At 37.9% G+C, this 27,177-nt stretch overlaps 1 protein-coding gene across 1 annotated transcript in view; it reads right to left on the minus strand.

Moving 5' to 3' along the window:
* The window catches only part of GALNTL6 (polypeptide N-acetylgalactosaminyltransferase like 6), a 1,140,566-nt gene that overhangs the window by 57,703 nt on the left and 1,055,686 nt on the right, over positions 1-27,177 (minus strand). The window contains exon 10 of the mRNA XM_041767135.1: positions 6,999-7,220. Within this exon, the coding sequence (XP_041623069.1) occupies positions 6,999-7,220 (222 nt within the window). The remainder of the gene's footprint in view (positions 1-6,998; positions 7,221-27,177) is intronic.

The following is a 27,177-nucleotide window of genomic DNA, read 5'->3' on the forward strand; positions in this document are numbered from 1 at the left end:
AGCATCTTATCCAGAAACTGATCAATAAATAGGTATCATGTGGAATAAAGGCTCAACAGAAAAAGTAATGCATTACAAAAAGGGAAAGATCTAAGGCAAGAGTTGGTTAGCCAACTCTTATGGAGTTGGTGATTAGACAAAAACAGATTTTGAAAATCTAAGCTAGCCAAAGTCAATTCTTGAATCTCAAAATTAACAGGAAGAAATGTAACTCAAGTAGATAAAAAACCATAAATAGATAATTTTGGGAAAATAAAATGTGGAGAAAGTATTTAGCTATGATGGCAGCAGGAAACACAGAAGCACCTATCTTCCTCCCAAATCAAGACAGGTTGCTTACAAAATCTAAGACTGACTGATGATATTTAGGTTGCTAAAGAGATTTCTATTGTGAATGTAAGGGACAACTTACCTTTAAGCAGTGTGGTCCCTGTAATTCCCAGAGTTTGGAACAGGACCAGCCAAGACCTACTGCTAGCAGTACATTGTAAGGACACTTGGGGGGGGCGGGTATTGGCTCTTGTTCTCAACTATTGCCTGTCTGCAAATGATTAAGACCACATTTCAAGCTCAATAATCTACTTTGGCATCAGTCTGGATCACTTAGAATTGACCTCCAGTATTTTCTCACTTTTATTCCAAGACCCCAAGAATTTTCCCCATGTTTTAGTGTGCTTATTCTTGCTCTCCAATAACCTTTGGATGGTCACTGGACTTTTAAGGCTAGTTGAGGGCTGTTGGTACTGCACAGACCACTCTTAGCTCTGAGTCAACTGTGCACTATGTTAAAGAATGGGTAAGGTGGAGGTATAACTTTGTCCATGCCTGGAAAAATTATATCGAATTTTTTCTAGTTATGTCAATTCCTGAGGCTTGGATTGGAAATCCTGTTGTGATAATTGAGTGATCCTCAAATTCCATTAATTTTATGTCAGTATTGGAATTAGAAAGTGACCAGCTGTCACTGGAAATTAAACACTAAGATGATTTAATGACTAGGCTAACCTACACTTAAAGCTTCATTTACTCATGTCACATGAACCCGAAGAGGTATGTATTTATGTGTGTCAAACATATATGGATATGAATACATATATTTTAAGGACAAGCACAATAAATAGAAAAGACAGAACATTTTGCTTAGCATATTTATATAAGAGAAGAAAAACAATCTGTTAGCTCGGAAACACCTCTGATTCCATTAGACTTGCGCCAAAATGACCCTGCTGACACACTAAGATGTCCAATTTACTCCTCTGGGAGTATGGAACCAAAATCAAGTTTGTCAGAAGACATTTTAAGTTTGCCTTCAACTGTCTCAACTGTTGAGAAACTCAGGAAACACATAGTAACATCTTAAAGATAACCTGATTCTTTATGTGTTCTTACATTTTTCTCTCAACCTCATTGTTGAGCTCCGGAGAGATGGATTAGCATAGTGTACCTGCATCGCCTCTGCCTAGGAAAATAAATAACAGATCAAGTCAACTCTAATACACTCAGAGAATGACAAATCATCTCTGAATGACTGCTTAATTTAATGATCTGGTTTAGGCAGAAAGCAGATGAATGGCAGGGCCAGTCCTTGTCTTGATGCCAAGTGAATGGCAGGACAATCTCACTTTGCAGCTCTCCAGAGTTGCAAGATTGGCTTGCAGGGGCGGAGAGGCGGGGAAAACTGGCCTGAGCTCTCCCAAGGGAATGCAGGAGAGAGCCTCACTCAGGGTGCATCAAGTGCTGGCTTTGAGCTCGGCTTACACAGCAGTAGCATTTACACTGAACGGATTTGAAAAAGACAACCTCACATCCTCAGATGGTCTTTCAGATAACACGCCACCGAGGGCCAAACTTCCTTTCATGTAAGCTGACATGGAGAAATTTGAAAAGCCTGTATACCATGAAGACATTAGAAGAAAGAGGAGGAAAGCAAGTTTTAAAGAAGTCAAGTGCAGTTGAAGCAAAGGAGGATGGCTGGAATTATTGAGGGCACTTGCCTGTGTGAATTTCCACAGTCCTGGGTGACATTAATCTTGAGAAAGGAATTTAAATAGCAGCCTAAGGATTTCAGCACTGAGATGAGTTTTTAAAATAAAGATTAAAAAAAAAGTTTTGCACAACTGCAAGAAGACAGACGGATGCGCCAAGATTGGCACATTGAGGACAGAAAGCAGACGTATCTTCAAAGAATCTATGGCGCTGGTTGGGAAAGGCACGTTTGTCTATTTTACATCTTTTATTCTCTCTTCCACGTGATATTTGGGATTCTGCAGAACTCTTCTTTTTGGACTATAAAGGAATACTATAAATGTCTTTAGCAAATTCATGAATTCTAAGGAGGGGAAGGGGTAAGAATGAGAAAGATAATAGGAAATTCTGCTTCTTTCATTTAGTATCTTGACACACAAAAAAGGCACTCCATATGTGCGTGGTTTAAGAATAGTTTTCCACTTTAAACTTGTTCTTACCCTGTCCAACACAGCAGCGTGGAAAAGCGCATTGCTTCTATTTGAATAACACAAAGGGATGCTCGACTTAGTACACGGCTCAAAAATCCTATTTACTTCCTCTGGGCCCCATTGCTCCCCACTGCTCCACCCATTCTACGCACTCCCAGAGGACGAACCACCCACTATCCACCACCCCCAGGATGGAGTGACTTCTTCTCTGGAGAGCTACTTCTCTATCAGATATGACTTTAATCTCTTCTTGCCTCTAAGTAGGAAGCTGGCAGGGAGAGTTTGGAAATTGCCGGAACAGAGGATTTTCACTTTGGGATTTTTCCCTTCTTCTCCTTAGGGCAGAAGAGAATATTTAATATCTTGCTTGACTGAGAGTCCATCATGATCGGTTACCTGAGATTCCGGTCTCAAACTCTTCCTGGCCAAGCTTTCCAAAGTGGCGGATAATGTATGGCCAAAAAGGGAGGGTACAGAGACTTTTCCCCTATGAAGTGGAGCAGAGTAAGAGCTCAGAGTGCTCCATGGAGGTGTCTAGACAGAGTGGTGAGCGGCAAGGGGAACAACAGGGAGCCAAAATCCTCCACTGATTCATCATTCATTCATTCAGTAAATATTTACTGCGCACATCCTATGTTCCAAACACTGAAGGCAATAGTAACTTCACAAATCAACAAAATCCCTGTGTCACAAATCTTGCTTTCTAGTGTGGGAAATAGATGAGAAACATGATAAATTAATGCATCATATAATATTTAATATAGTGATGGATACTGAGGTGAAAAATACAGTAGGAAAGGAGGATTGGAAGTGTACATGTATGGGTGTGCATGTGTGTGTCGGTTGTTGCACACAATGGGACGATCAGTGAAGGCTTTACTGAGAAGGTAATTTTTTTGAAGATCAGAAGAAAGTGAGAGAAGGAGCCATAGGATTCCTGAAGCTGGAGGATTCTAAGTAGAAGGAGCAAGTGGAAAATCCCTGGCATGGGATTGTGCCTGGCCTATTTGAGGAACGGTGATGAGGCCAGTGTTTGTAGAGAAGAGGAAGCCAGAGGGCCAGTAGTAAGAGATGAGGTTGGAGGGGATGCAGCAAGGGTCACACCATTCAGGGCATAGATAAAGACATTGGTTTTTACTCCAAGAGAGATGGTAGCTATTGCAAGGTGTTGAATGGATGAATGACCTGATCTTCCATTTTTAGTGGATTATGGTGAGAATAAGCCAAAGGGAGTGAGGGCAGAAGCAGAGAGATGAGTTAAGAGACAAATGCAATAATCCAGCTGAATTTGTCAGGGAAATGAGCAGCAGTTTATAGGCTATTTATGGTCTGGAACATATCCTTTACAAGGTGGGTTCTAACAACCAGCGCCAAAAATTGCGTAATCACTTCATTGTTTACCCAGAATCAGGCTGGCACAGCCAAGCAGGTGGAAACCGTTCCAAGTACAAGTGCATAAAACAGCCAGTTACCGTGCTTCTGGCACAGATCTCCCATAACGGATTCTTGTGTTTACGTTGCTGGAGGTTTGTGGTTCCTTTCTATAACCGCTTCAAAAGAGCCACATAGTCTGCATTTCCCTTTTCACTTTCTTACAGAAACAGCAATTGACCTATTATATTTATTTAGGAGCTTTGCCCACTCTAACAATTAATTTAAAGTTTATAGAAAATTAAAATGCCCTCTCGTATGCTGGACTAGATCCTGAAACAGAAAAGGGAATGACAAAAGTGGTGAAATCTAGATAAAATCTGTAGTTTAGGTTAGAGTATTGTACCAATGTTAATTACTTAGTTTTAACATACTGTGGTTAATGTGGCAAACATTAAGATGTTAACCTTGGAAGAACTGGAGTGAAGACTAACCTGTGGACTTGAGGTACTATCTTTGCAACTCTTCTGCAGATTTAAAATTATTCCAAAACAAAAAAAATATTTTAAAAAGCCCTCTTAAAGGGAAAAGAAAAACATAAGCATGAGAACTTCCAAAGAGCTGTTTTCAGAGAGAAAATGATCCACAGATATATCCTGCACATTTAGTAATTTTTATCCACTGTTAAGAAGTAGGTTGCTATCACCACATATATAGTTAGAAAGTAGTTCTCTTTTTCATGATTTCATTTAGATCAAGCTGCATTTCAACACTTCTCTCGCCTCCTGCATTAAATGTACATGCACTACTTCTACTCCCACGGATCTAGTCTGCTTGGGAAATAGGTATTTTTCAAGAGTGTTTGCCAACCCAAATCCTTGTCACTTGTTGGTTTCCTTTCTTTTTTGCCTTCCTCCAGTCTTCTGGGTCTTCATTTTTGCTGTGGCCCACACCTTCATGGAACAAATGCAACTGAATGCAACTGGTCCTTGAAGTATAGCCCATTTTTTTCTTTCCCAAAACCTAAATATAATGTTGTTTTGTTTGCTGTGCTGAAGCTCCAGGGAAAGAAATTTATCATCGTGTTAAAAAAAATCTGATCTTCTCAATGTGTAATTGTTTAGAGCAGAAATGATGAATGCAAATGCTTCTAGGAGCCAGGCAAGTAGTGTAAAGGTGTAAGGCAAGCAAGGTAATGAATAACAATCTTCTGCTAAAGCCTACCTGGCCTTTAGATGGTTATTTTGATTTTTCTGGGAAGTTGTATCTTTTTTAGAATATCAGTGGAAGCTTTGAGTCTGTTTCCAAGCAAGGTGCTTTATAAATATTGGTTATTATTTGATCAGGTATGAAGGGAAAATGTGACCTGCTGCAGTTTGAAGTGGTAACAACGTAGGAACAAAAATATATGTTTCCACGTAAGACGGGGAAAAGCTTAATAGGGTTTTAAATGGTTGCAGATCACACAATGATGCTGAGGTCTTTGAGAGTATTTCTTTCTTTTAAAAAAATTTATTTATTTGAGAGAGACAGAGATAGCGAGAGAGAGCAGAGTGGGGAGGAGAGGGAGAAGCAGGCTCCAGGATTATGACCTGAGTCCAAGGCAGATGCTTCACTGACTGAGCCACCCAGGTGCCCCTTTGAGAGTATTTTTGAGTCACTAAGGCAGGGCTGCATTTAAATGATCATAGGTAAGAGATGTAACCTTAACCAAAAACATCTTACACAGGCACCCTCCCGCTTATTGAGCAACAAATTCCTGGGTCATATAATGTGTTAGGCTAAGAAAGCTTTTCTTGGGGTATACTTTCCATTTCTATTGCTTTAAATGAAGTCCGTGGTGATTGATACTAGTAGGAGCTGACTAATATTATTAATATTCCAGGGATGCTTTAGTGAAATGTTTAAGGTGCAAAGTATTAGATCAGATTATCAACTGGCTTAAGCAGCCAGTATTAGGATCATGTGCACAATCAAAACCATTTGGAAGTGGAACATGCAGTGATGTTCTGGACCTTGACTCTCCTTCATGCCTTGGGTATCCCAGGCACAGGTAGAGAACATCTTTTTGGATCTGCTTGGCAAAACAAGCAGTGCACTTGAAACATTTTCCAAGGGGAGCTGGGACAGCTCACGCAAGAATGCTACTTCAGTATCCTGGTTGTTCCAGCCACGTCATGGGGAAACCTGTATATAGACAAGCCACAGACACCAACCAGGCTGAGGCATGTTCTCCCCCACAGAGCAAAACCAGGGACAGTGATGAAAAAACTCCCCCACAATGCACTCTAGTCACCTCCTGGCATCTGAAATCCTTGAGAACGAGGACAGCACTAGCATTCCACCCAGCCTGCAATTTCCCCCTCATAGCCTCCTGCTAAAAGCAGATTAAATTGCTAGGATAAATCCACCCTATCCAATTTTAGTCCTTGCTTTAGCATATGCTTTTCTGCGAGGAGAAGGCTATAGTAACAGGATTGAACACAACTGAACCCAGAACAATAGTCCTTTCTGTGCCAAAAGATAGATATTTTAACTTTGGGAACTGGGGCTATTCAGTTCTTTCCATTTTAAATCAAGAAGTGAGATAAAAAAGAAGCATTCCAAGGTGGAAAGGTTAGTGCTTATTTAAGCAACCGATGTGGCTTCTGCGTGTGCCACAGTTCTGGGTATTATGGAAATGCATTCCTTCATGATTCTGCATAGCACCTCTGGCTAGGAAAATAGTCAAGCCACTCCGTTACCTCACCCTCGCATATACAAATAGCAACAAAGCTATGCATGGAGGATGGTGAGGGATTCCATCGTGGAGATCAAGTCATACTTATTTACACAGTAGCATGACAGATATTTGCATTCTCTGCAAGCTCTTATGGACATTTCACTAATCTCAAATAAAAATATTTTTCAGGTGTATTAAAAAAATCCATTTGAGGAGTCAGTAGTGGCCAAGAGTTTTGGGTGGGACCATCAAAGCTGAGGGCTGAATGTTTATACCTGGTGATTTCTAAAAAAAAAATAGTTGGGTGTTCACTTATCAGAGATGATATAAACTACTCTTACTTGGCTCTAGGGCAAGGAGTGGGAGGCTTTGGCAGTCCCTCCCGCCAACTGAGCCCAGGAGAGATGGACACACTGGGTAAGAGCAGGTTTCATGCAGCCTCTCCTCACCTCCCCCCAGGCAGCAGGTGGGGGCTCCACTGGAGGGTAGTACTTAGGCACGTCCCAGGCCACTGCAGCCATGAACCATTTGAAGTCCTTGCACTTGAGCTGTTTGCGCAGCTCCTTCTGGGCGGAGATGTCCCCGGTGGACAGGTGCCTGTATTCTGGGCGCCGCTGGTAAATATACTCGGCGAATTCATCCATCCAGGTCTCAGCCACCCGCTTCAGGTTCTGTGCAGCAGAAAAGAAGGTCATTTATTGACCAGTGCGCTCAAGGGGTGATTTTAGGTGTGCTAGAATTGAAAAAAGTGCAAGAAATTAGACAACCTCAGACAGTGCTGGTGGGTGACTTATTAACAAATGGGAGTTTTCATAACTTCAAGGGTGTGATATAGTTAGTCTGAGGCCTTGCACTAACATGCATGGGTTCAGCTGCCAGTTAGATAATTTATCAGAGTCAGTAAAATTTCAGCTTACAATTACACTAACTTTCCCTCCTGTTATTTCATGATTACAAATTCTTTATTTTTCACACAGAACTAAAGGAGCTGAAACTGGAGATAATGAAGTTCTTTGGCATCAAATTGCTTAAACCATTTCAAAGAACAGTTAAGGGTCTTGGAAAGAAAGAGGACAAACAAGCTGTTATTCTTCTCTCCCAATTATAGACAACCCAGCATTACTAAATTGAAGACCTTGTGTTCTGATGATATTTTCTATGTACAAGTCTGCTAAGCAGAATTCAGTCATTTACTGCATAATGAAGCATAATGAAGCTAAGGGAAGCACCGAGTAGCCGGTCTTCTCTGCAGATGTTTCCACAGGTGAAGGAAGTAGAAGGAAGGTAGGAAAATAAGCATGCTCTTTAGGGGCGGGAGACTGTGTAGGCTCAGGGTAGGAAGCTCAGCCCTTTCATCAGTTTTGAGACAGAGCAAATAACTTATCCACTTCTGGCCTCAGATTCCTCACCTGAGAAGGTACAGATAATAATACATACATCATGAGAGTGGTTGTAGGATTAAGAGAAGTCACACCCATAAAGTGGTTGGGACAGTACCTGGCACATACTAGGTACTATGGGTATTATTATTATTATTAATTATTAGAAGAAAGTAATTGGAGGGCTGAACTGAAGGGTTCCCTGGTCTTTAGCTGCAATGAGATGTCCTCTGACATCCCTTAGAGCTCTATCATATTGAGTGCTAGTGAGAACAGCTGTGCTATCTAGAGGGTCTGATTTCTGACCTCCCCAGTTTGTAGCATGGCTTCAGGTGTTGGTGTCCTGTAGGTGTCCCATGGCTCTGGTTCTTGTTTTGTGTTCGAATTTCTTGTATCAAGTGCCCCGTGAACATGCACCCTTTCCAGTTTCTCATTTGTACTTAGAAGATTAGTGAGCAGAATGGCTGGAAACTTTAGTAAGATCCTGGCATAAGTCATTGAAGTAAAAACTAGTGATAAGAAAATAATTTTATCTTAAAGATTGTTAAGGCATCCTAATTAAGGCCTGAAACGGTGCCTGGAGGTGTGTTGGAAGTTAGAGTCTCCGAACAACTTAGTCCTAGTAAGATCATACCCTTTATTTGTTCTGTCCCCCCCCCCCCCCACCAGTGTCCTTGATGGGCCTCTCTTCCATCCCAGTTTGTTTCAAGATTTTATGTATTCATGAGACACACACACACAGAGGCAGAGACACAGGCAGAGGGAGAAGTAGGGTCCCAGCCGGGTGCCCCATGCAGGACTCGATCCCAGGATCGGGATCACGCCCTGAGTCAAAAGCAGACCCTCAACCGCTGAGCCTCTTCCCTCCATTTTTGGCTCCATGCATCCCACCCCTACTTTTCCGCTGCTTCCATGGGCTCCTTGGTTACGTTTGGTCACTGGTGGGCATGAGATAGGGCTCAGTTGATTCAGCAAGGCACACCTCTCGGTTGCCTTGCTTTCCTTCTTTTCCAAGACTCCTGACACAGAGAGTAGAAAGGTTTCTTTGTCGCTGCGCTGCCTCATGTCCCATCTGCATTCCTTGCCCGTGACAATGTCCACTCCTCTGACTCCAGTTTATTACCACATACGATCAGAGTTAACGTTGTTTTGTAAGATCCTAGCCCTTGCCATAGATTCCAAGTTGCCTGATTTGTTTGGGGGAAAGGTAAGGAAACAGACGATGGTTGAAACCTCTGCTCTGTGATGGCCCCGTCCTACACACATACCCTACAACATTTACGAGCAAGTCTTCAATGTCATTTCACCATTTACGTTTCAATCTGGTAAATGTTCTGGATGAAATGCTTTGTATTTTTATCTGCCCTTAGGTGGACAATTTTTATGATTAGCAAAAAGATTTAAAGATGGAATGGAAAAATTTAGTCAATAATTTTAAAACTTTATTTATATTCAAATTAGATTTTAGGCTGCAGTTCCAACCTTTATCCTAAAATCCAATTATTATATAAAATGGAAATATTTAATTTCTACTACTTTATGCTTCTCTGATAAGTGAAAGTGAATAAAGGTAGAGGAATATAAAAAACAGAGACAAAGAGGTAAATTACCCAGGAATAATGAGAAAATGACTTTATTAAGTAGAGACATGCCTTAAAAATTCTGATAGCTTTGTCACTGAGCAATCTATTTTGACTTGTGTAAATAAGCACTTTTAGACTGTACATTTCATGAAGTTAGGTATAGATCTGCTTTATAATTAGAAAACCCAGCACCTTGAATGATTCCAAGCACCTGTGTATGCTCAACTGGGCATGCTAATTGTTGAATTAAAAGATCTTTATAGTATGTTTATATCCAATAATAAAGGCACTGAAAATAGGAACAATTTTTTAAAAAGTGCTGGTGCTAAAGGTTAGATATTTGTTGTTTTGGATTTTTAAGAAAGATTTTATTTATTTATTTGAAAGAAAGAGAAGGCAGTCAAGGGGAGGAACAGAGGGAGAGGGCAGAGACCAATTCGGGGCTTGATCCCACAACCTCGAGATCATGACCTGAGCTGAAACCAAGAGTCGGACACTTAACCAATTGAGCCACCCAGGCACCCCAGTTGCTTTGGATTTTTGAAATAGAAATAGGAATTATTATAAAACTCAAAGGGGAACTGATTAGTTCAGATAACATTCCACTGGAAATGACTCAAGATGTCACGATAAATGTTAGCTAGGATAAGCATCATCAGTAGGTAAATGGGGCAGGAGATAGCATGCTGGTAAATTGTCAATTGCTTTAGGGAAGCTAACCAGTAGAGTTAACTGGGGAATCAGCCTGGTAGCTTTTGCATTATCATGTCCTTTTCAAATTGAAATAAACTTGGTTGCAGGTTAGGTCTGCTGATTTCCCAAATACTCTAAAATAAGCAGCAGAATCATGAGTGTATTCCAGGGATAATATCAAATCATTGATTCCTCTTTTGTAGCTTTCCAGGAGACAGGAAAAGAGAAACAGCATGATAATTGCAAAAACTGTAATAGCTAGTTTCCCTCTAGCAATGAGTGTTACATAAACATTTAAATATAAATACAACATCTTGCCCATTCTCTAATGTTCCCGATGACTCATTAGACATCCTCCATTATAGACGCTCTGTTCTCTGAATTGAATTTCCTACCAGGAGGAAACTTTCGAAGGAGTCAATTAATAGTCAAGGAATAGTCCTCACTCACAAACAGTGCAGGTGACCGGCCAAATAATGTCATTCTGAAGTCATTATTCTGGAAGTAACAATATACTGTGCTAATTTTCCACTGTAATCATGACTCAGTACTTAGTTTTGGGGAAAATATTGGAATCACAACTGAGAAATATTACAAGAGGTTGCAAGAGTTTCATTGGCCTTTTACAGATTGTAGAATAAATTCATCTGTCCAGGAAATGAAATACTCATATATGCATTTGAGTACATTGAGGTTTTTTTTTTTGAGGTATTTCTATAGGAACATATGTACACACATCCAAATACATGGAGGTAATGGGATAGGAGCAAAGCTACATTTCTCGCTTAAACATCCACAGCTGTGTACACATGTACAGGATCATGCAATTGAGACATCTAATAACACCTCTTGCCGGTGATGGTAACAAAGAGGAAAATAAATCAACCTGAGTTGGCCCATCTCTCCCTAGGATTGATTGAATGAATGTTGGTGAAGATGCTAAAATGTCCAAAAACTACTTATCAAGACAAAAGAAAGAGTAAAGAATAGACACTGGAATATCTGTATGTGTAATCATTTACTCTCAAAGTATCTGAAGTTGGATCTATAAAGGTTGTCCTTTTTTTTCCTTTTTTAAAATTTAAATTCAATTTGCCAACATATAGTATAACACCCAGTGCTCATCTCATCCCATCAAGTGCCCTCCTTAGTGCCCGTCACCTAGTCACCACAGCCCCTCAACCTGCCTTCCCTATCGCACCCCTTTGCTTGTTTCCCAGAGTTAGGAGTCTCTGGTTTGTCTTCCTCTCTAACTCATAATGGTTGTCTTAAATACACAGAGCCAGGTGTTGAGCTGGGGTTCCTGTCATTTGAGATTTAAATAAGATTGCTTCAACTACAAATTGTATATATACCCCCCCACCCCAAGATCTGTGTGGATTCCCAGGGCTTTGTGTTCACATATTCATCCTTCGCTTTGATTTCCTGTTGGGGACCTTTCCTTCCTGCTGGTGTCTTGCTTCGAGCTTGCTCGCTATTCTCACTCATTGAGGGGGGCGCTCATGGGTTCCTTCTCACCTCTCACTCTGGCCGCAGGTAGATCACTAAGGTGTGGTGGTTGGCAGAGCCTCAGATGGCAAAGCACGACAGATGATGTAAGGTGGAATATAGAACTTCTTTCACAGTCTTTGGCTGCTGTAGAGGATTTCTACTTGGCTAAAATTTCTTTCTTCCTGTCTTTTGACCCCTTTCCATGCTGCGGTCCTCAAAATTTCCCCTTATGTCTCCTTGGTAGGACTGCACCAGAATGTCATCATTTCTTCTCTCTTTTCACACAAAATAATTCAGCATTCTCACTGTCCCTGCTTATCCTGGCCAAACCCTGAGGCCTACCCTCCAGAGCCAAAATGTCCTTTCCAGGTGTTTTACCAGGCAAAGATTCCCCTAAAGGAAATTCAACCGCTGGCTCTTGAGTTATGCCCCACCGACCATTTTGTTGCAGAAGGGTGGCTAACTGTTCAAGACATCCTCCAGACAGTCCCTAACAGTCCTCTTGAATTTTATTCTCCTATACAGGACCTCTGCTTATGGGATCTGCTCTGTTCATTGCCACTTAAAAAAATACAGCTGTTCCCTGGCTTTGTCCATATGGTTTCTCCTGCTTCAATGCACTTCTCCTTATTTGTCTGATCTCGCCCATTCAGAAACTCTCTTCTTATTCCTCCCAAATGCAGATGCCAGTAAATAAGATGTGGGGCACATGGTTAAATTTGAATTTCAAGTAAAGAACAAATAATTTAAAAATATGTGATTACTAGTTGTAAAATGCTTGGATTATTAGCATTTAATGTGTTGAATTGAATTGAACTGAATTCAATTCAATTAAACAAGGAAGCCACCAGATTGAGGTGGCCTACCTATGCAAACTGAAATCAAAGCCAGTAAATATCTCAAGGTTATGAAGTCAAAACACTAGGCCCAACCGATCACAAATAGACTAGACTCTAAGCTATAGCCAATCAAATAATTTCTTTTCTTTGCTTTTGTATTTTTCTCTATAAGTCTTTCTGTTTAACCACTTCCAGTGTGATAGTATCCAATTCAAATAGACTTTTGCTCAAATAAACCCTTAAAAAATTTTAATACGCCTCAGTTTATCCTTAAACACGGGACATAGTTATACTAGAAAAGTGATTTGTCTGAAATTCAAATTTAAGTAGGTGTCCTGTATTTTTATTTGCCAAATCTGGCAACCTTACTACAATACACACACACACACACACACACACACACGCATATGTATATATATACACACATATATGCATGTAATATGTGTTCCATGAATTTTTTTTCAATTCATTAAGTTACTGTATATTCAGAATCTGGCATGTCTTGATGCTATTGCCAACACATAGTGAATGTTTTGCTTCTGTGGAAATTATTCCAGAGAAGTTTCAGGCTCTCTGCAGAGAAGCCTGCTATAACACACAGTTGATCTAAATATGCTTCCCAATCCCACTGTGTTTCTGTTTCTAACAGGTGGGATCCTGCTGGCCCTCTATCTGTGAAGCAAGCAGGGAAGCAGCCACATCATTTAAGATAACAGCAGTGCTAATTGGAAGCTAGAGGTGAGGGCTCAGCATGGCTGGAGTGGACAATTTAGTGTTTACTGTTAACCTTAATCTGAAAATAAGTAGCTGAAGGCCTTCTGTCTCTGCACATATGGGATGGGTTCCAGCCAGGCTCTGAGCCTGGACAGGGAGACTAGGGGAGAGGCCCCAAGCGCACCCAAAGTGAATCTAGGAGGTTTTCACCTGTTGGTTTTTCATCCAGTGTGGAAGTTGTGTAGCGGTTTGATAAGAATAGCTACTGGAGCTGAAGAATACATTCATTTTTTGGTGTAGAAAGCAAATGAAGATTTCTCTAGTTCTCTATTTTTTTTTAAATTTAATTTAATTTTATTATTTATGATAGTCAGAGAGAGAGAGAGAGAGAGAGAGAGAGGCAGAGACATAGGCAGAGGGAGAAGCAGGCTCCATGCACTGGGAGCCCGACGTGGGATTCGATCCCGGGTCTCCAGGATCGCGCCCTGGGCCAAAGGCAGGCGCTAAACCGCTGCGCCACCCAGGGATCCCTAGTTCTCTATTTTTTAAAAGCTGCAGATCTTCCTAATTCTTGAGTGGTAAATGAAATAAAAACTGTCATTCTGAGCACCTTCTATGTACAAGACATTGACAGCATCATCTCTTTTTATGTCAACCTCAGTGGTTTCTTGTGTGTTACCACACTCTCCTTTGTTCGACCCAAATTCATATTAATCTCTCTTTTCTCTGTGTTGCCCAAATATTTCTGAACATACTTAACACATTCAGCCTTATATTAGAGGTCTTTAGAATTCAAGTCTTGTTTTCTTTGCACCATCTGACGCTAAATCTTTCCTTAATTCTAACACTCATCAGGTGTTTGAATTGATATTTTACCAGGGCCATTAAATCACATTCTAGCTTAGTTTATAAGAACAGATTTCCAGCTCTGACTGATCATCTTTATTGTGCAACATGAAGAAAAGAGATAGCTCCATTGTACCTGCTGATTCATGACACCACAGAAATCTCTCCACTAATTATTTCTTTTTGCCAGCGACATTTTAGACCACCCTATTTAATTATCCTAAAAATACAATCCCTATTCAGTTTCTCAGCACACTATTTGACAGTTGATCATCTGGCCACGTGGCTGTCCCATACATGCGTACTGTCAGGGCCACCTCATCTCCGTAGTATGCTTCCAATTCTTTGTGCAGGGTGCAGTCCTTACATGTGCACTGGGTGACCCCAATCCACACGCTGTGCTCATGTCCATATTAAGCTATTGTATTATGATGGTTTTATAATAGATTTCTATTTCTTCAGCTCTCTCTTTCTTTTTTGGTGCTTTCCTCCCCAGAAACTGCTGGTAGCTTGTAAAGCCAATCTAACACAGTAACAGCTTCTTATTTGTCCCAGTCACTCCTCCAGCAAGCATTGCATCACTATCCTGTGACTTTAAAAATTCTGCCGGTGATTTAAATGCATTTCTTTTCTCCTCTTTGATGCTTAAGAGTACTTTAGTAACTCCAGAGTCCCACCCCAAAGCCCTCTTATCATTGATAAAGTGATAATGTCATCATGGATACAGCTCAAAAGTGAGCCTCAACCTCACTACAATTATTCAGCCTAGCACTGCTTTTTCTCTGATCTAAAGACTTCTTTGAAGTCAGTGGGAATCCTTCAGCATAAGGAGAGGATGGCTAATCCGGTACTAAAAAGAGAGGCTTCTCTGACAAGCAGTTTCCTCTCTCTTCTTCCCGAAGGCTGTGTGAGCTGTTTGTAAGCAGTTACCTGCTCTTAGCTTTTTGGTATAATTTAACTATATCTCTATTCTCTTTTTTGGCAGGATATTTTAGATATTCATGGTAGTGTTCCTGATAATATTTAATGTGGCCTTTAGATATAGGACAAAGAACAACTCCCAAAATTATTTACCTACATATATTACTAAAAAAATGCATATAAGCCTCATTTTAAAAACAGCTTTATTGAGGAAGAGTTGATATACAATAAACTGCTGATGGTTAAAGTGTTCAATTTGGCACATTTTGATATATGTATACTTTGGTAAAACCACCATCATAATCAAGATAATGCACATATCCGTCACCTCCAAAGTGTTTCCATATGCCTCTTTGAAATCAAATCCCTCTCTCCATTTCCTTTCTGAGGCACCTCTATTATCATTCTCAAGCAACTACTGATTTTCTTTCAAAAATTTATTAAGACCTAATCTTTTTTAGAGTAGTTCTAGGGTCACAGCATAATTAAGGGGTAGGCACGGAGATTTCCCATTTCCTCCCTGCTCCTACAAATGCATAGCTTCTCTCCCATTATCTAGCATCTCCCACCCAGATAGTTCATTTGTTACAATTGATGAACCTACACTGACATGCCATTACCCAAAGTACATAGTCTATAGTAACACTCTTGGTGTTGTACACTCATCTACTTCTTGTCACCATAATTTAGTTTGTATTTTCTAGATTTTATATTTATTTATTTGTATTTTCTAGAATTTTAAATATATAGAATCATAAAGTATGTGTTTCTTGTCTGGCTTTTAATTTTATTTATTTATTTATTTATTTATATTTTTAAAAGATTTTATTTATTTATTAATGAGAGACATACAGAGAGAGAGAGAGGCAGAGACACAGGCAGAGGGAGAAGCAGGCTCCATGTAGGGAGCCTGAGGTGGGACTCAATCCCAGGTCTCCAGGATCAGGCCCTGGGCTGAAGGCGGCACTAAACCACTGAGACACCCTGGCTGCCCTTTGTCTGGCTTTTTTAAACTAAGCATATTATTAAGTTCATCCGTGTAGTTGCATGGATTTTTAAAATTATATTGCAATATGAAGATATTCATTTTTCCATTTACCTACTGATGGGCATTTACCTACTGATGGGCATTTGGGTTTTTCCAGTTTTGGGTTATTACAAATAAAACTGCTATGCATTGTGTTTGTATGGACATTTGCTTTAATTTCTTTTTTTAAAAATTTTTATTGATTTATGATAGTCACACACACACACAGAAAGAGAGAGAGAGAGAGAGAGAGAGAGAGAGAGAGAGAGAGGCAGAGACATAGGCAGAGGGAGAAGCAGGCTCCATGCACCGGGAACCCAACGTGGGATTCGATCCCGGGTCTCCAGGATCGCGCCCTGGGCCAAAGGCAGGCGCCAAACTGCTGCGCCACCCAGGGATCCCTTGCTTTAATTTCTACTGGGTAAATATTTTGAAGGAATGTCTAGGTCATATGCTAAGTAGTCTTACTTTTAATGAATCTGTTAAACTATTTTCCAAAGTGGTTATTCCGTTTTACATTCCCATTAGCATTGTATGAGCATTCCAGTTAAATTATAACTTCAACACTCAATATGGTCAGTCTTTTTATTTTTGCCATTATAAAAATGTGGTCTTAATTTACATTTCCTTAATGCCTAATAATGTGAAGCATCTTTTCATGCACTTATTTACCATCTGTATATCTTTTTTGCCCATTTAAAAAATTGAGTTGTTAATTATCTTATTATTGAATTCTGAGAATTCTTTATATATTCTGGATACCAGTCTTTTGTTAGAAATGTGATAAAAATTTATTTAAGCTAAAAAAAAAAATTACCCATTCCTTTCACCTCTCATCCCTTACCTCTGGCAATCATCTATCTGTTCTCTGTATCTATGAGCCTTTTTTTTTTTAAATTCCACATATAAAAGAGATCATATGGATACATCTTTATCTGACTTATTTAACTTAGCATAATGCCCTTGAGGTCCATGTATGCTGTTGCAAATGACAAGACTTCATTCTTTTTTTTACAGCTGAATGATATTCCATTGTATGTTTATACCACAATTTCTTTATCCACTTGTCCATCAATGGATACTTAAACTACTTCCATATCTTGCTATTATAACTAATGCTGAAATCAAAATAGGCTATATATATCTTTTTAATGTAATACTTTCATTTTCTTCTCTCCGCAGAAACTTTGCAGACCAGAAGAAGGCAGTGTGATATATTTAAAGTGCTGAAAGAAAAAAACTTCCAGCCAAGAATACTTTACTCAGCAAAAGTATTCTGAATTGAAGGAGAGATAAGGAGTTATAGACAAGTAAAAACAAAAGAAGTTTATCTCCACTAAAATGGCCTTAAAGAAATCTTAAAGAGACTTCTTTATGCTGAAAAGAAAGGGCAATCTTTAGTGACAAGAACTCATTTGAAAGAATAAATGTCACTAGTAAGGTAAATTATATAGTAAAGGTAGCGGCTTACTCACTTATAAAGCTAGAGAATTACTCACCTATAAAGGTTAAAAAACAAAAGTGGTAAAGATAACTATGATTATAATAATTAGTTAAGGGATATACAAGATAAAAAAGATGTAAAATGTGACACTAAAAACATAAAGTATGGTGGGGGAGAATAAAAATGTGAGCTTTAGAATGGGATCAAACTTAAGTGTTATCAACTTAAAATAGACTGTTATAAATATAAGTTGTTGAATGTAAGCTTCATGGTAACCACAAAACAAAATCTATAGTAAGTATACAAAAGGTAAAAAGAAAGGAATACAATCATACTACCAAAGAAAGTAATAAAACCACAAAGGAAGACATCAGGAAAAGAAGAAAGGAACAGAGAGGAAATAAAAAACAGCTAAAAAACAATTAACAAAATGGTAGTAAGTATGTATCTATCAATAACTACTTTAAATGTAAATGGACTAAATTCTTCAGTCAAAAAACAGAGTGGAGGAATGGATGAAAAAAAACTAGACCCATCTATATGCTGCCTACAAGACACTGACTTTAGGCATAGGACATATACAGACGGAAAGTGAAGGGATGTAAAAAGGTATTCCATGGAAATGAAAACCAAAAGGAAGCTGGAATAGCTATACTTACATCAAACAAAAGATATTTTGTCCTATTATAATAACTGTAATAAGAGACAAAGAAGGGGTTATATAATGATTAAGGGGTCAGTCCAATAAGAGACCATAACATTTATAAATATTTATGCATCCAATACAAGATATTTATATATCAAAATATATAAAGTAAATATTAACAGACCTAAAGGGAGAAATAGATAGCAATGTAATAATAGTAGGTGACTTTAATCCTCCACTTACATTAACAGATGGATAACTCAGATAGAAAATTAAGAAGGAAATATCAGCCTTAAATGACATCTTAGGTAGACTTACTAGAAATTTACAGAATATTTCATACAAAAGTAGCAAAATACACATTTTCTAGTGTACATGGAACATCTTCTCAGATCATAGGTTAAGCCACAAAACAAGTCTTAATAAATTTAGAAGATTGAAATCATATCAAGCACATTCTTTGACCACAGTTGTATTATAAAACTAAAAATTAATTATATAAAGACAACTGGAAAATTTGCAAGTATTTGTAGATTAAACAACATGTTACTGAACAACAAGTGGATCAAAGAAGTCAAAAGAGAAATGAAAAAAATCTTGAGACAAAGTCAGAAATGTAACATACCAAAATTTATGGAATGCAGCAAAATCAGTTCTAAAAGGTAAGTTAATAGCAATAAATGCCTTCCTCAAGAAACAAGAAAAATCTCAAATAAACAAACAAACAACCTCACTCTACACCCCAAGGAACTAGAAAAAGAAGAACAAAGTCCAAAATTAGCAGAAGAAAGGAAATAGTAAAAACTTGAGCAAAATAAATGAAATAGAACCTAAAAAGGTAGCAGAAAGATCAATGAAACTAAGAGCTGTTTCTCTGAAAAGACAAATGAAATTGACAAACCTTTATCTAGACACACCAAAAGAAAAAAGAGGACTCAAATAAATAAAATCAGAAATAAAGAGTAGTTACAACTAATACTACATAAATACAAATGATTGTAAGAGACTATTATGAGCAATTATATGCCAACAAATGGACAATCTAGAAGGAATGGATAGGTAGATACAACCTACCAAGATTGAATCATGATGAAATAGAAAATCTCCCTGCATGGAGCCTGCTTCTCCCACTGCTTGTGTCTCTGCCTCTCTCTCTGTGTGTCTTTCATGAATAAATAAATAAAATCTTTAAAAAAAAATCTCCCAAAAAAGTATAGGATCAGATAGCTTCATTGGTAAATTCTAATCAAAGAAGAATTAATACCAATCCTCAAACACTTCCAAAAAATAGAAGAGAAAGAAACTCTTCCAAACTCATTTTACAAGGCCAGTATAAGCCTGGTGTCAAAACCAGACAAGGATGCTACAAGGATGCCAATATCTCTATTGAATAAAGATGCAAAAATCCTCAACAAAATATAGCAAACCAAATTCAGCAATACACTCAAACAATCATATGCCATGATTAAGTGGAATTTATTCCAGGGATGCAAGGATGGTTCAACAGCCACAAATTGGTCAAGGTGATATACCACATTAACAAAATGAAAGCTAAGAATTATATGATCATCTCAATAGATGCAGAAAAGGCATTTGAGAAAATGCAACATTCATTTATGATAAAAACTCTCAACAAAATAGGTATAGAAGAAATGTACCTCAACATAATAAAGGCCATATATAACAACTCCATAGCTAACATCATAGTCAGTGGTAAAAAACTGAAAGCTTTTCTTCTAAGATCAGAAACAAGACAAGGATGCCCACTCTCACCACTTTTAGGTGACACAGTATCAGAAATACTAGCCAGAACAATTAGGCAAGAAAAATAAATCAAATTGGAAAGGAAGAAGTAAAATTGTTGCTATTTGCAGATGACATGATATTATATATAGACAACTATAAAGACTTCATCAAAAAAGTATTATAAACAATAAATGAATTCAGTGAGGCTTCAGGTTACAAAATCAATACACAAAAATCTGTTTCATTACTATAACAGCAATCTGTCAGAAAGAAGAATTAAGAAAACAGTCCTATTTACAACTGAATCAGAAAGGATAAAATACTTAGGAATAAATTTAAGGAGTTGAAAAATCTGTATGTTGACAACCACAAGACATTAATAAAAAAATTGAAGAAGACAAATAAATGGAAAAATATACTAGTACTCATGGATTGGAAGAATTAATATTGTTAAAATGTCTGTATTATCCAAAGCAATACGTAGATTCAATGCAATCCCTATAAAAATTCCCATAGCATTTTTCATAGAAATAGAACAAACAATTCTAAAGTTTTATGGAATCACAAAACACCTTGAATAGCCAAAGCAATCTTAAGAAAGAAAAGTAATCTTGAAGGTATGCTCCCTGATTTCAAACTATATTACAAGGAAATGTGATTTGTAAATATTTTCTCCCAGTCTATATCTTGTCATTTTATTCTTTTAACAGTACCTTTTGAAGAGCAGGCGATCCTAATTTCAATGGAGTCCGATTTATCAAACTTTTCTTTTAGATATAAGTGCCCATAGTGTCATATCTACTCAATCTCAAAATTTTTCCTCTTTTTTTTTTTCTAGAAGTGTTTGACTATATGCAAGGATCTATTTCAATTTTACTTTTTTCTTTCATTAATCATTTTGTTGTCAATACCATTGTCATGACTACTGCAGCTTTTTAAGTCTAGATATTGGTTAATGTAAGTCCTCCAACTTTGTTCTTTATCAAAGATGTTTTCGCTATCTTAGGTCCTTTGCATTTCTAGATAAATTTTAGAATCAACTTGTCTACTTTTTTTTTATTGTGGTAAAATATACATAACATAAAATTTGCCTTTTGACCACTTTTAAATGTGTAGTTTGGTGGCATTAAAAACACTCACATGCTCCCAACACCACAGTTCAGATTTCAGTTGCCATGGTATGTTAACTGTGAGTAATTGTATAAGGAACACATGTTGCTGTTAGCTCTTCACACCACAAATCACTATGTAAGTAATAAATGCATATTATGATCAATGACCCAATTACATCACTTCTTTCAAAATCTGTTGTGATTGATCATTGTACATCTGCTATTCAGTTCACACACAGCTAATAAAGCACATTGTTGTGCTTCATCCTTGTTTCCTATAGATAAATATGACATTTTATAAAAATGGATAATCAAAAAAAAAATAAAAAAAAATGGATAATCAAAACAAGAGACTTGGCCAATACAGATAAAAGAGCAGCAAAGAAGCAAAAAGCGGTAATGCTGAAAACAGAATTCAAATAGAATTTCTAGGAGGAATGACTGGCCATGGAAGTGTTAACATTGCTGCCATTTGAGAGACTAGATATGTAGCTAGGGAATTTAGCAAGAATGTATTTATTATCATAAGTGAGAAAAATACTCGTGATGACAAGGCTAAAGTAGTCCCAGAGAAAGTGATCCCATCTTCACATCACAGGAACTATGGTAGATATTTCACAGCATTGAAAGCATAAAGGATAAGATATTGGAAGGTGACTCAAATTTAAAAAAGGAATATTATAATTTGCCAAGGCATGGAAAAAATGCCATGTGGCATTTTTAGCATAAGTAAGTTATGGGAAATAACATAAGTTATTTGTATGTAGCATAAGTTATGGGAAATATAGTTTGAGTGAATGTTTTAGCTACTTCTGATGAATATTTTTACAAACAAATGAAATGCCTTGATTTTCCCCTCCAAAGCCAAAAAACATCTACATGGATATGCAACCATCACCACCATCCATTTCCATGACTTTTGTCATCTTCCTAAAATGAAACTCTAAACCCATTACACATAACTTCCCATTTCCTCTTTCCTCAATCTCTAGCAACCACCATTCCATTTTCTGTTTCATACGAATTTGTGTAAGATCTTTCATATAAAAGGAATCATGCAGTATTTGTTGTTTTGTGACTGGCATATTTCACTTAACATATGCCTTTAAGATTCATCCATTCTGTAATACATGTCAGTATTTTCTTCCTTTTTATGGCTGAATAATAATTCTCTCTCTATATATACATATATGTGTATATATATATCACATTTTGCAGGTCCATTTACTGTTAAGCAAATATTAGGTTGCTTCTATGTTTTGTCTATTACTATGAACTTGTGTATACAAATATCTGTTTGATTCTTTGCTTTCAATTCTTTTGTGTATGTACACAGAAGTGGAATCAATGGATCATATGGTAATTATGTTTTTAATTTTTTGAGGAACTTCCTTACTGTTTTCCACTATCGCTGCAACATTTAATATTTCTCCCATGTAAAAGCATTTTAATTTCTACATATCCTTTCCAACCTTCACTGTTTTCTGTTTTTCCAATAATAGTCATCTTAATGGGTGTGAAATGGTACCTCATCATGGGTTTGTTTTGTATTCTCCCTAATGATTAGTGATGTTGCACATCTTTCATATGTTTATTAGCCATTTGTATATCTTCTTTGGAGACAGGTCTATTCAAGCTCTTTGCCTATTCTTAAATCAGATTGCTTCCTTGTTTGTTATTGTTGAATTGTAGACGTTCTTTAAATATTCTGGATATTAACCCTTTATCACGTATATGGTTTGCAAATATTTTCTGCCATTCAGTGAGTTGCCTTTTCACTCTGTTGATACTTGTTGATAGTATCCTTGAGGCATGACCTTGCCTAATGTTTAAGCTTCGCATGGGCTACCTGAGATAATCCTGTCCCTTAAAGATAACATTGGAGTGATTGCTGCTGCTGCAGAACTGCTCAACAGAAAGAGCTGGCACTGTGAGAACCAAAAGTGTTGGCTTCTCTAGAGACAGCACCATAAGCTAGGAGTTCATGTTCTTCTTCTGAATTGTGGAGGTGGTGTGGCTTCTCCAGTGGTTTCCCAGGCAAGAAAGAGGCAAGTGGGAACACAAAGAAGAGCAAGTCATGGATGAGGCAGAGTGGAAATGTAAGCACGTGGGAGGAAGGCTTTGTGGAGGCCTAGACACATCAGGGGGATAATCTGAATTCATTTCTGGCAGTTGAGCCAATGATGTCTCATGCTATTACAACTTGAGTATAAAAGGCAGTATGATCTTATTTGTAGATAACTATTAATACAATTGCTATTTTAAACTTTAATTATTTTCATTACTTTTATCTTTTATTTATTTTTGAGAAAGAGAGAGAGAGAGGGACTGAGCAGCTAGAGGGGCAGAGAGAGAGAGAGAGAAAGAGAGAGAGAGAGAGAGAGAGACTCTCAAGCAGACTCCACACTGAGCACAAGTGGGATGCCAGGCTAGATCCAAGGACCCTGAGATCATGACCGAGCAGAAATCAAGAGCCTGATGCTCAACTGACTGAGCCACCCAGGCGCCTCATAGTTGCTATTTTTTATAAAAAAATAAATCACCATGGTCACTTCTAATCATTGACCAAAGAGAGTATCAAGTGCTTCGTTCTGTCATAGTGAACATCCACCACAAGCAAACTGTGGTTAAACTAAATGCTGTTACAGTATTTATTCCATTAGTTATTAGTAGACTCTGTTTTATTTTTCATTCTGTTAAAATAGGCCAAAAAATCTATACGCTTTTAATAGCTCTTGTAGGGTCCTTAGGTTGGAAATAAGATCTGTTCAAAATTTAGGTAATCTGTGAAATTTTATTTTTATAAGCTGCTTTCAGAATAGAACACTAAAAGCATCCAGGCACCACAGAGCTGCCAGTTGGTTTTGTCCATTTCTTAGTCTATAGAATATCAAATGCAACTGTTTTCTTCACTTCAAATGTAACATCAAAGGAGATATATTTGGGCTGGAATTAAAGTTGAGAATGTAATTCTTTTTTTTCTTTTGTATTAAGGTAAAATTGACATATAACATATTAGTCTCAGGTGTACAACATAATGATTTGATATTTGTATACACTGGAAAGTGATCACCATAATAAGTCTAGTTATCACCATTCACCGTACAAAGTTATAGCTTTTTTCTTGTGATGAGAACTTTTAAGATTTATCCTGTTGGCAACTTTCAAGTATGCATAACGATAATACTGACTATGGCCACCATGTTGTACATTACACCTCTGGAAATGGAAGTCTCACTATGAACTAAATAAACTATTAGAAACAAAGGTCATCAGAACGGAAATGAAATAGTACAAACCTTAAGCACAATGTCACTGTGCATTTACATTTCTTATGGTAAGGAGGTAATTCTACATAGTGAGTGCCTCCCATTCAGGTGCTCCTGTGGCTTCATCATCCCATTGGGGTCCTGAAAGGTGGAGTTATAAAGCAGCCAGCCAGGTTGTCTCTTGCAAGAGTTACATTTTTGGTTATTGAGATTATGGCATGCTAAAATATTTAGATTTGCTTAAATTTCAGTAGCTTAATTTTGTAGCAGCAGGGACCTATTTTATCTAAGCAAGCTTTCTTCTTTCTGAGGCTCCAGTGGAGTTGTGAATGCAGGAAAATGTTCAGTTCTAATGGGGATAGTGACAAAAATGCAATTATAATTCCTCCTAGCCCACAAATGGGCTCACCATGTTGTTTCTCAAGTGCTTTGAGAAAAGAAAGCTGTATAAATGTTAACTAAAAACATAAAGTGCCAAGGTGCTGTAGGTAGGAGGAGGAGTAGCCAAAAGCAGACTGGAAAAAGTACCATAGGAAAGAGAAAATAATTCTCATTTTAATTTTGTTAAGAAAAACAAAGTAAGAGTATGACTAATCATGACAGCTAATTGTCATGTAGATACCTAGGATCCCCATTTAAATATTATATTTATTCTCTAAAATCTTCCCATAGGCTTGGGGCACCTGAGTAGCTCAGTTGGTTAAGCATTCAACTCTTACTTTTGGTTCAGGTCATGATATTGGGGTCTTGAGGTTCAGCCCCATGTTGGATTCTGGGCTCAGTGTGGAGTCTATTTGATATTCTTTTTCTCCCTCTCCTTCCTCCCCTCTCCCACCCTCTACTTGTGTCCCCCTACCCTAAAAAACTCTTCCAATAGGCTTAACAAAAAACACTTGTGAAATATTGGTCCTCACTAGATAGCTCAAGAAATGCTGAATTTTGTCCTTATGGCTTAGAGATTGCTTGTCTCAATGCCAAGCCCTGTTTTGCACATTAGAAAGTATTAGCTACTTGATTCACAAGTCATAGCTGGGTTACACTTGGGAAAGTACTGAGGAATATTTGAAACAAATTGAGCAGAATGCTTTAACGTTGGGAAGAGGATAGCATCTGACAGGAGTTTGGGGAGAAATAGGTAGAGCAAACAGAAAGAATATCAAACTGAAATTAATTTTGAGAAGCTTTGTGGAAAATTGCTGGGTTTTAAAATAATGTGGTTGATTTTACCTTACATGTTGTTTTCGTGATTTTTCACTTTCTTTTTAGTGTCTCTATGCTTGGTATGCAAATTCCATGTTTTACTTCTGCATTGTTTAAAAATTTTAAGGACAATATGTGTTTCTGTTGTTATTTGTTAAACAAACAGACAAAAATATGTGGAAACTTAACAAAAAAATTCTGATACCAGTAGTTTAGGAGGTAAGGGAACAAGTGAGGATTAGGCAGTGGGGTGTTTCATGTTTTCCCAACTCCTCTCTCTAGGTCCTTGGCAGACAGAGTAGTTTTACTTTGCCTTGTTCTCTTATGCAAAACAAGCATAAAATGTCCAGTATTCAAAAAAGAGCCATCATTAAAGGGTGAGTAAGAGTATTTTACTAGTATTGTGTACCAGAAGCTTATCTCCAGTGTGGAGGAATGTCCTTGGGTGATGTGACATTCCACTACAAAGGGATGTCCCAGTGCTATTGGCTTAGGACATGCAGCATGTTCTATGCATCTCGATAGTAGGCGATCGATAAATATTAATTGAAAAATTTCTCCAGCCTGAGCCCTTGTTGAGGCTCTAGAGATGACCTTTATCCTCATAATATGCAATGGACTCATCATATCTTATTGTCACATAATAAAGCTTATGGTTGTTTTTTTAAGGAGATTCTCATGAAGAATGCTGAAATACTTTTTATGGAAGATGCTTGGACTTCTTAGATCAAAAGCCCCCTGTAAAGAGAAGATATTATAGTATAAAATGTGGCCAAGAAGGGAGAGAAGCAAACACATGATTGCAATATGTGAATCATCTTTAGTTATAGCCCTAAGTATTGGACAGCCTTATTGCTTTTTTTGTTATATTGTAGGGGTGAATTAGAGATAGTTATTGTTTTCAGAGGAATTGCTTCTGCACAGAAGTCCTAGACATTTATGTAGGCTGAGTCTTTTGGGAAGAATCCATCATTTCCTGCTTTTTTGGGAGAAAGCCCATGATAGGCCACTGTGCCCCTGAACTCCATGATAGTTTCAAAAAAGCACCTGAACTGTATAGTTTCAAGAGCAACAGAAAGAAGTGCTGGCTGCTGTTGATGACTAAGGTTGTCATACTACAGCTCTTATTTGCTGGGAAGTTTTATGAGAGTAAACTGATTTACAATCATCAAGGGAGAAAGGTCAATTTGTGGGAGCAGATTTCCCATTCATCACCATACTTTATAGGCTTGGTGATTTTATTTTCCAATATCAAAGTAGTGATTTTACTCTTGCTAAAGCTTTTCCTCAACTGATATATTTTTCTGACATAAACAAGGGAGGGCTGCATAGTCAGATCTTGTGTTCTTCCATTTCAGCTGCTTCAGACAGGGATATCTGACACCAGGGTGAATGATGAGGGGGCACTCACTAATCGACTTGAGATGGTCTGGCTTTGACATTGAAACACTCCTCCACTCTTCCTCCTCTATAGCTCCCTCCACCCTGACCAATTTCAACAGTCTGAGATGATTTATGGAGTCAGTAGAACTGGATGTGACTAGGGATGTGACATCGGAAGAATGACAACTTGGGAAATAGGTTAAGAGGTCACTTCAAAGCCGCCAGAGGCAAAAACCATCAGTCTCCCTCAGACCTCAGGTTTAACCTTGATACCCATGAGGTATAATGACCATAGGACATCTTCAAAACTCATTGCATCCTGCCAAGAAACCCTA

The sequence above is a fragment of the Vulpes lagopus genome, chromosome 8 (assembly GCF_018345385.1).
Source record: "Vulpes lagopus strain Blue_001 chromosome 8, ASM1834538v1, whole genome shotgun sequence".
Classification (NCBI taxonomy): Eukaryota; Metazoa; Chordata; class Mammalia; order Carnivora; family Canidae; genus Vulpes; species Vulpes lagopus.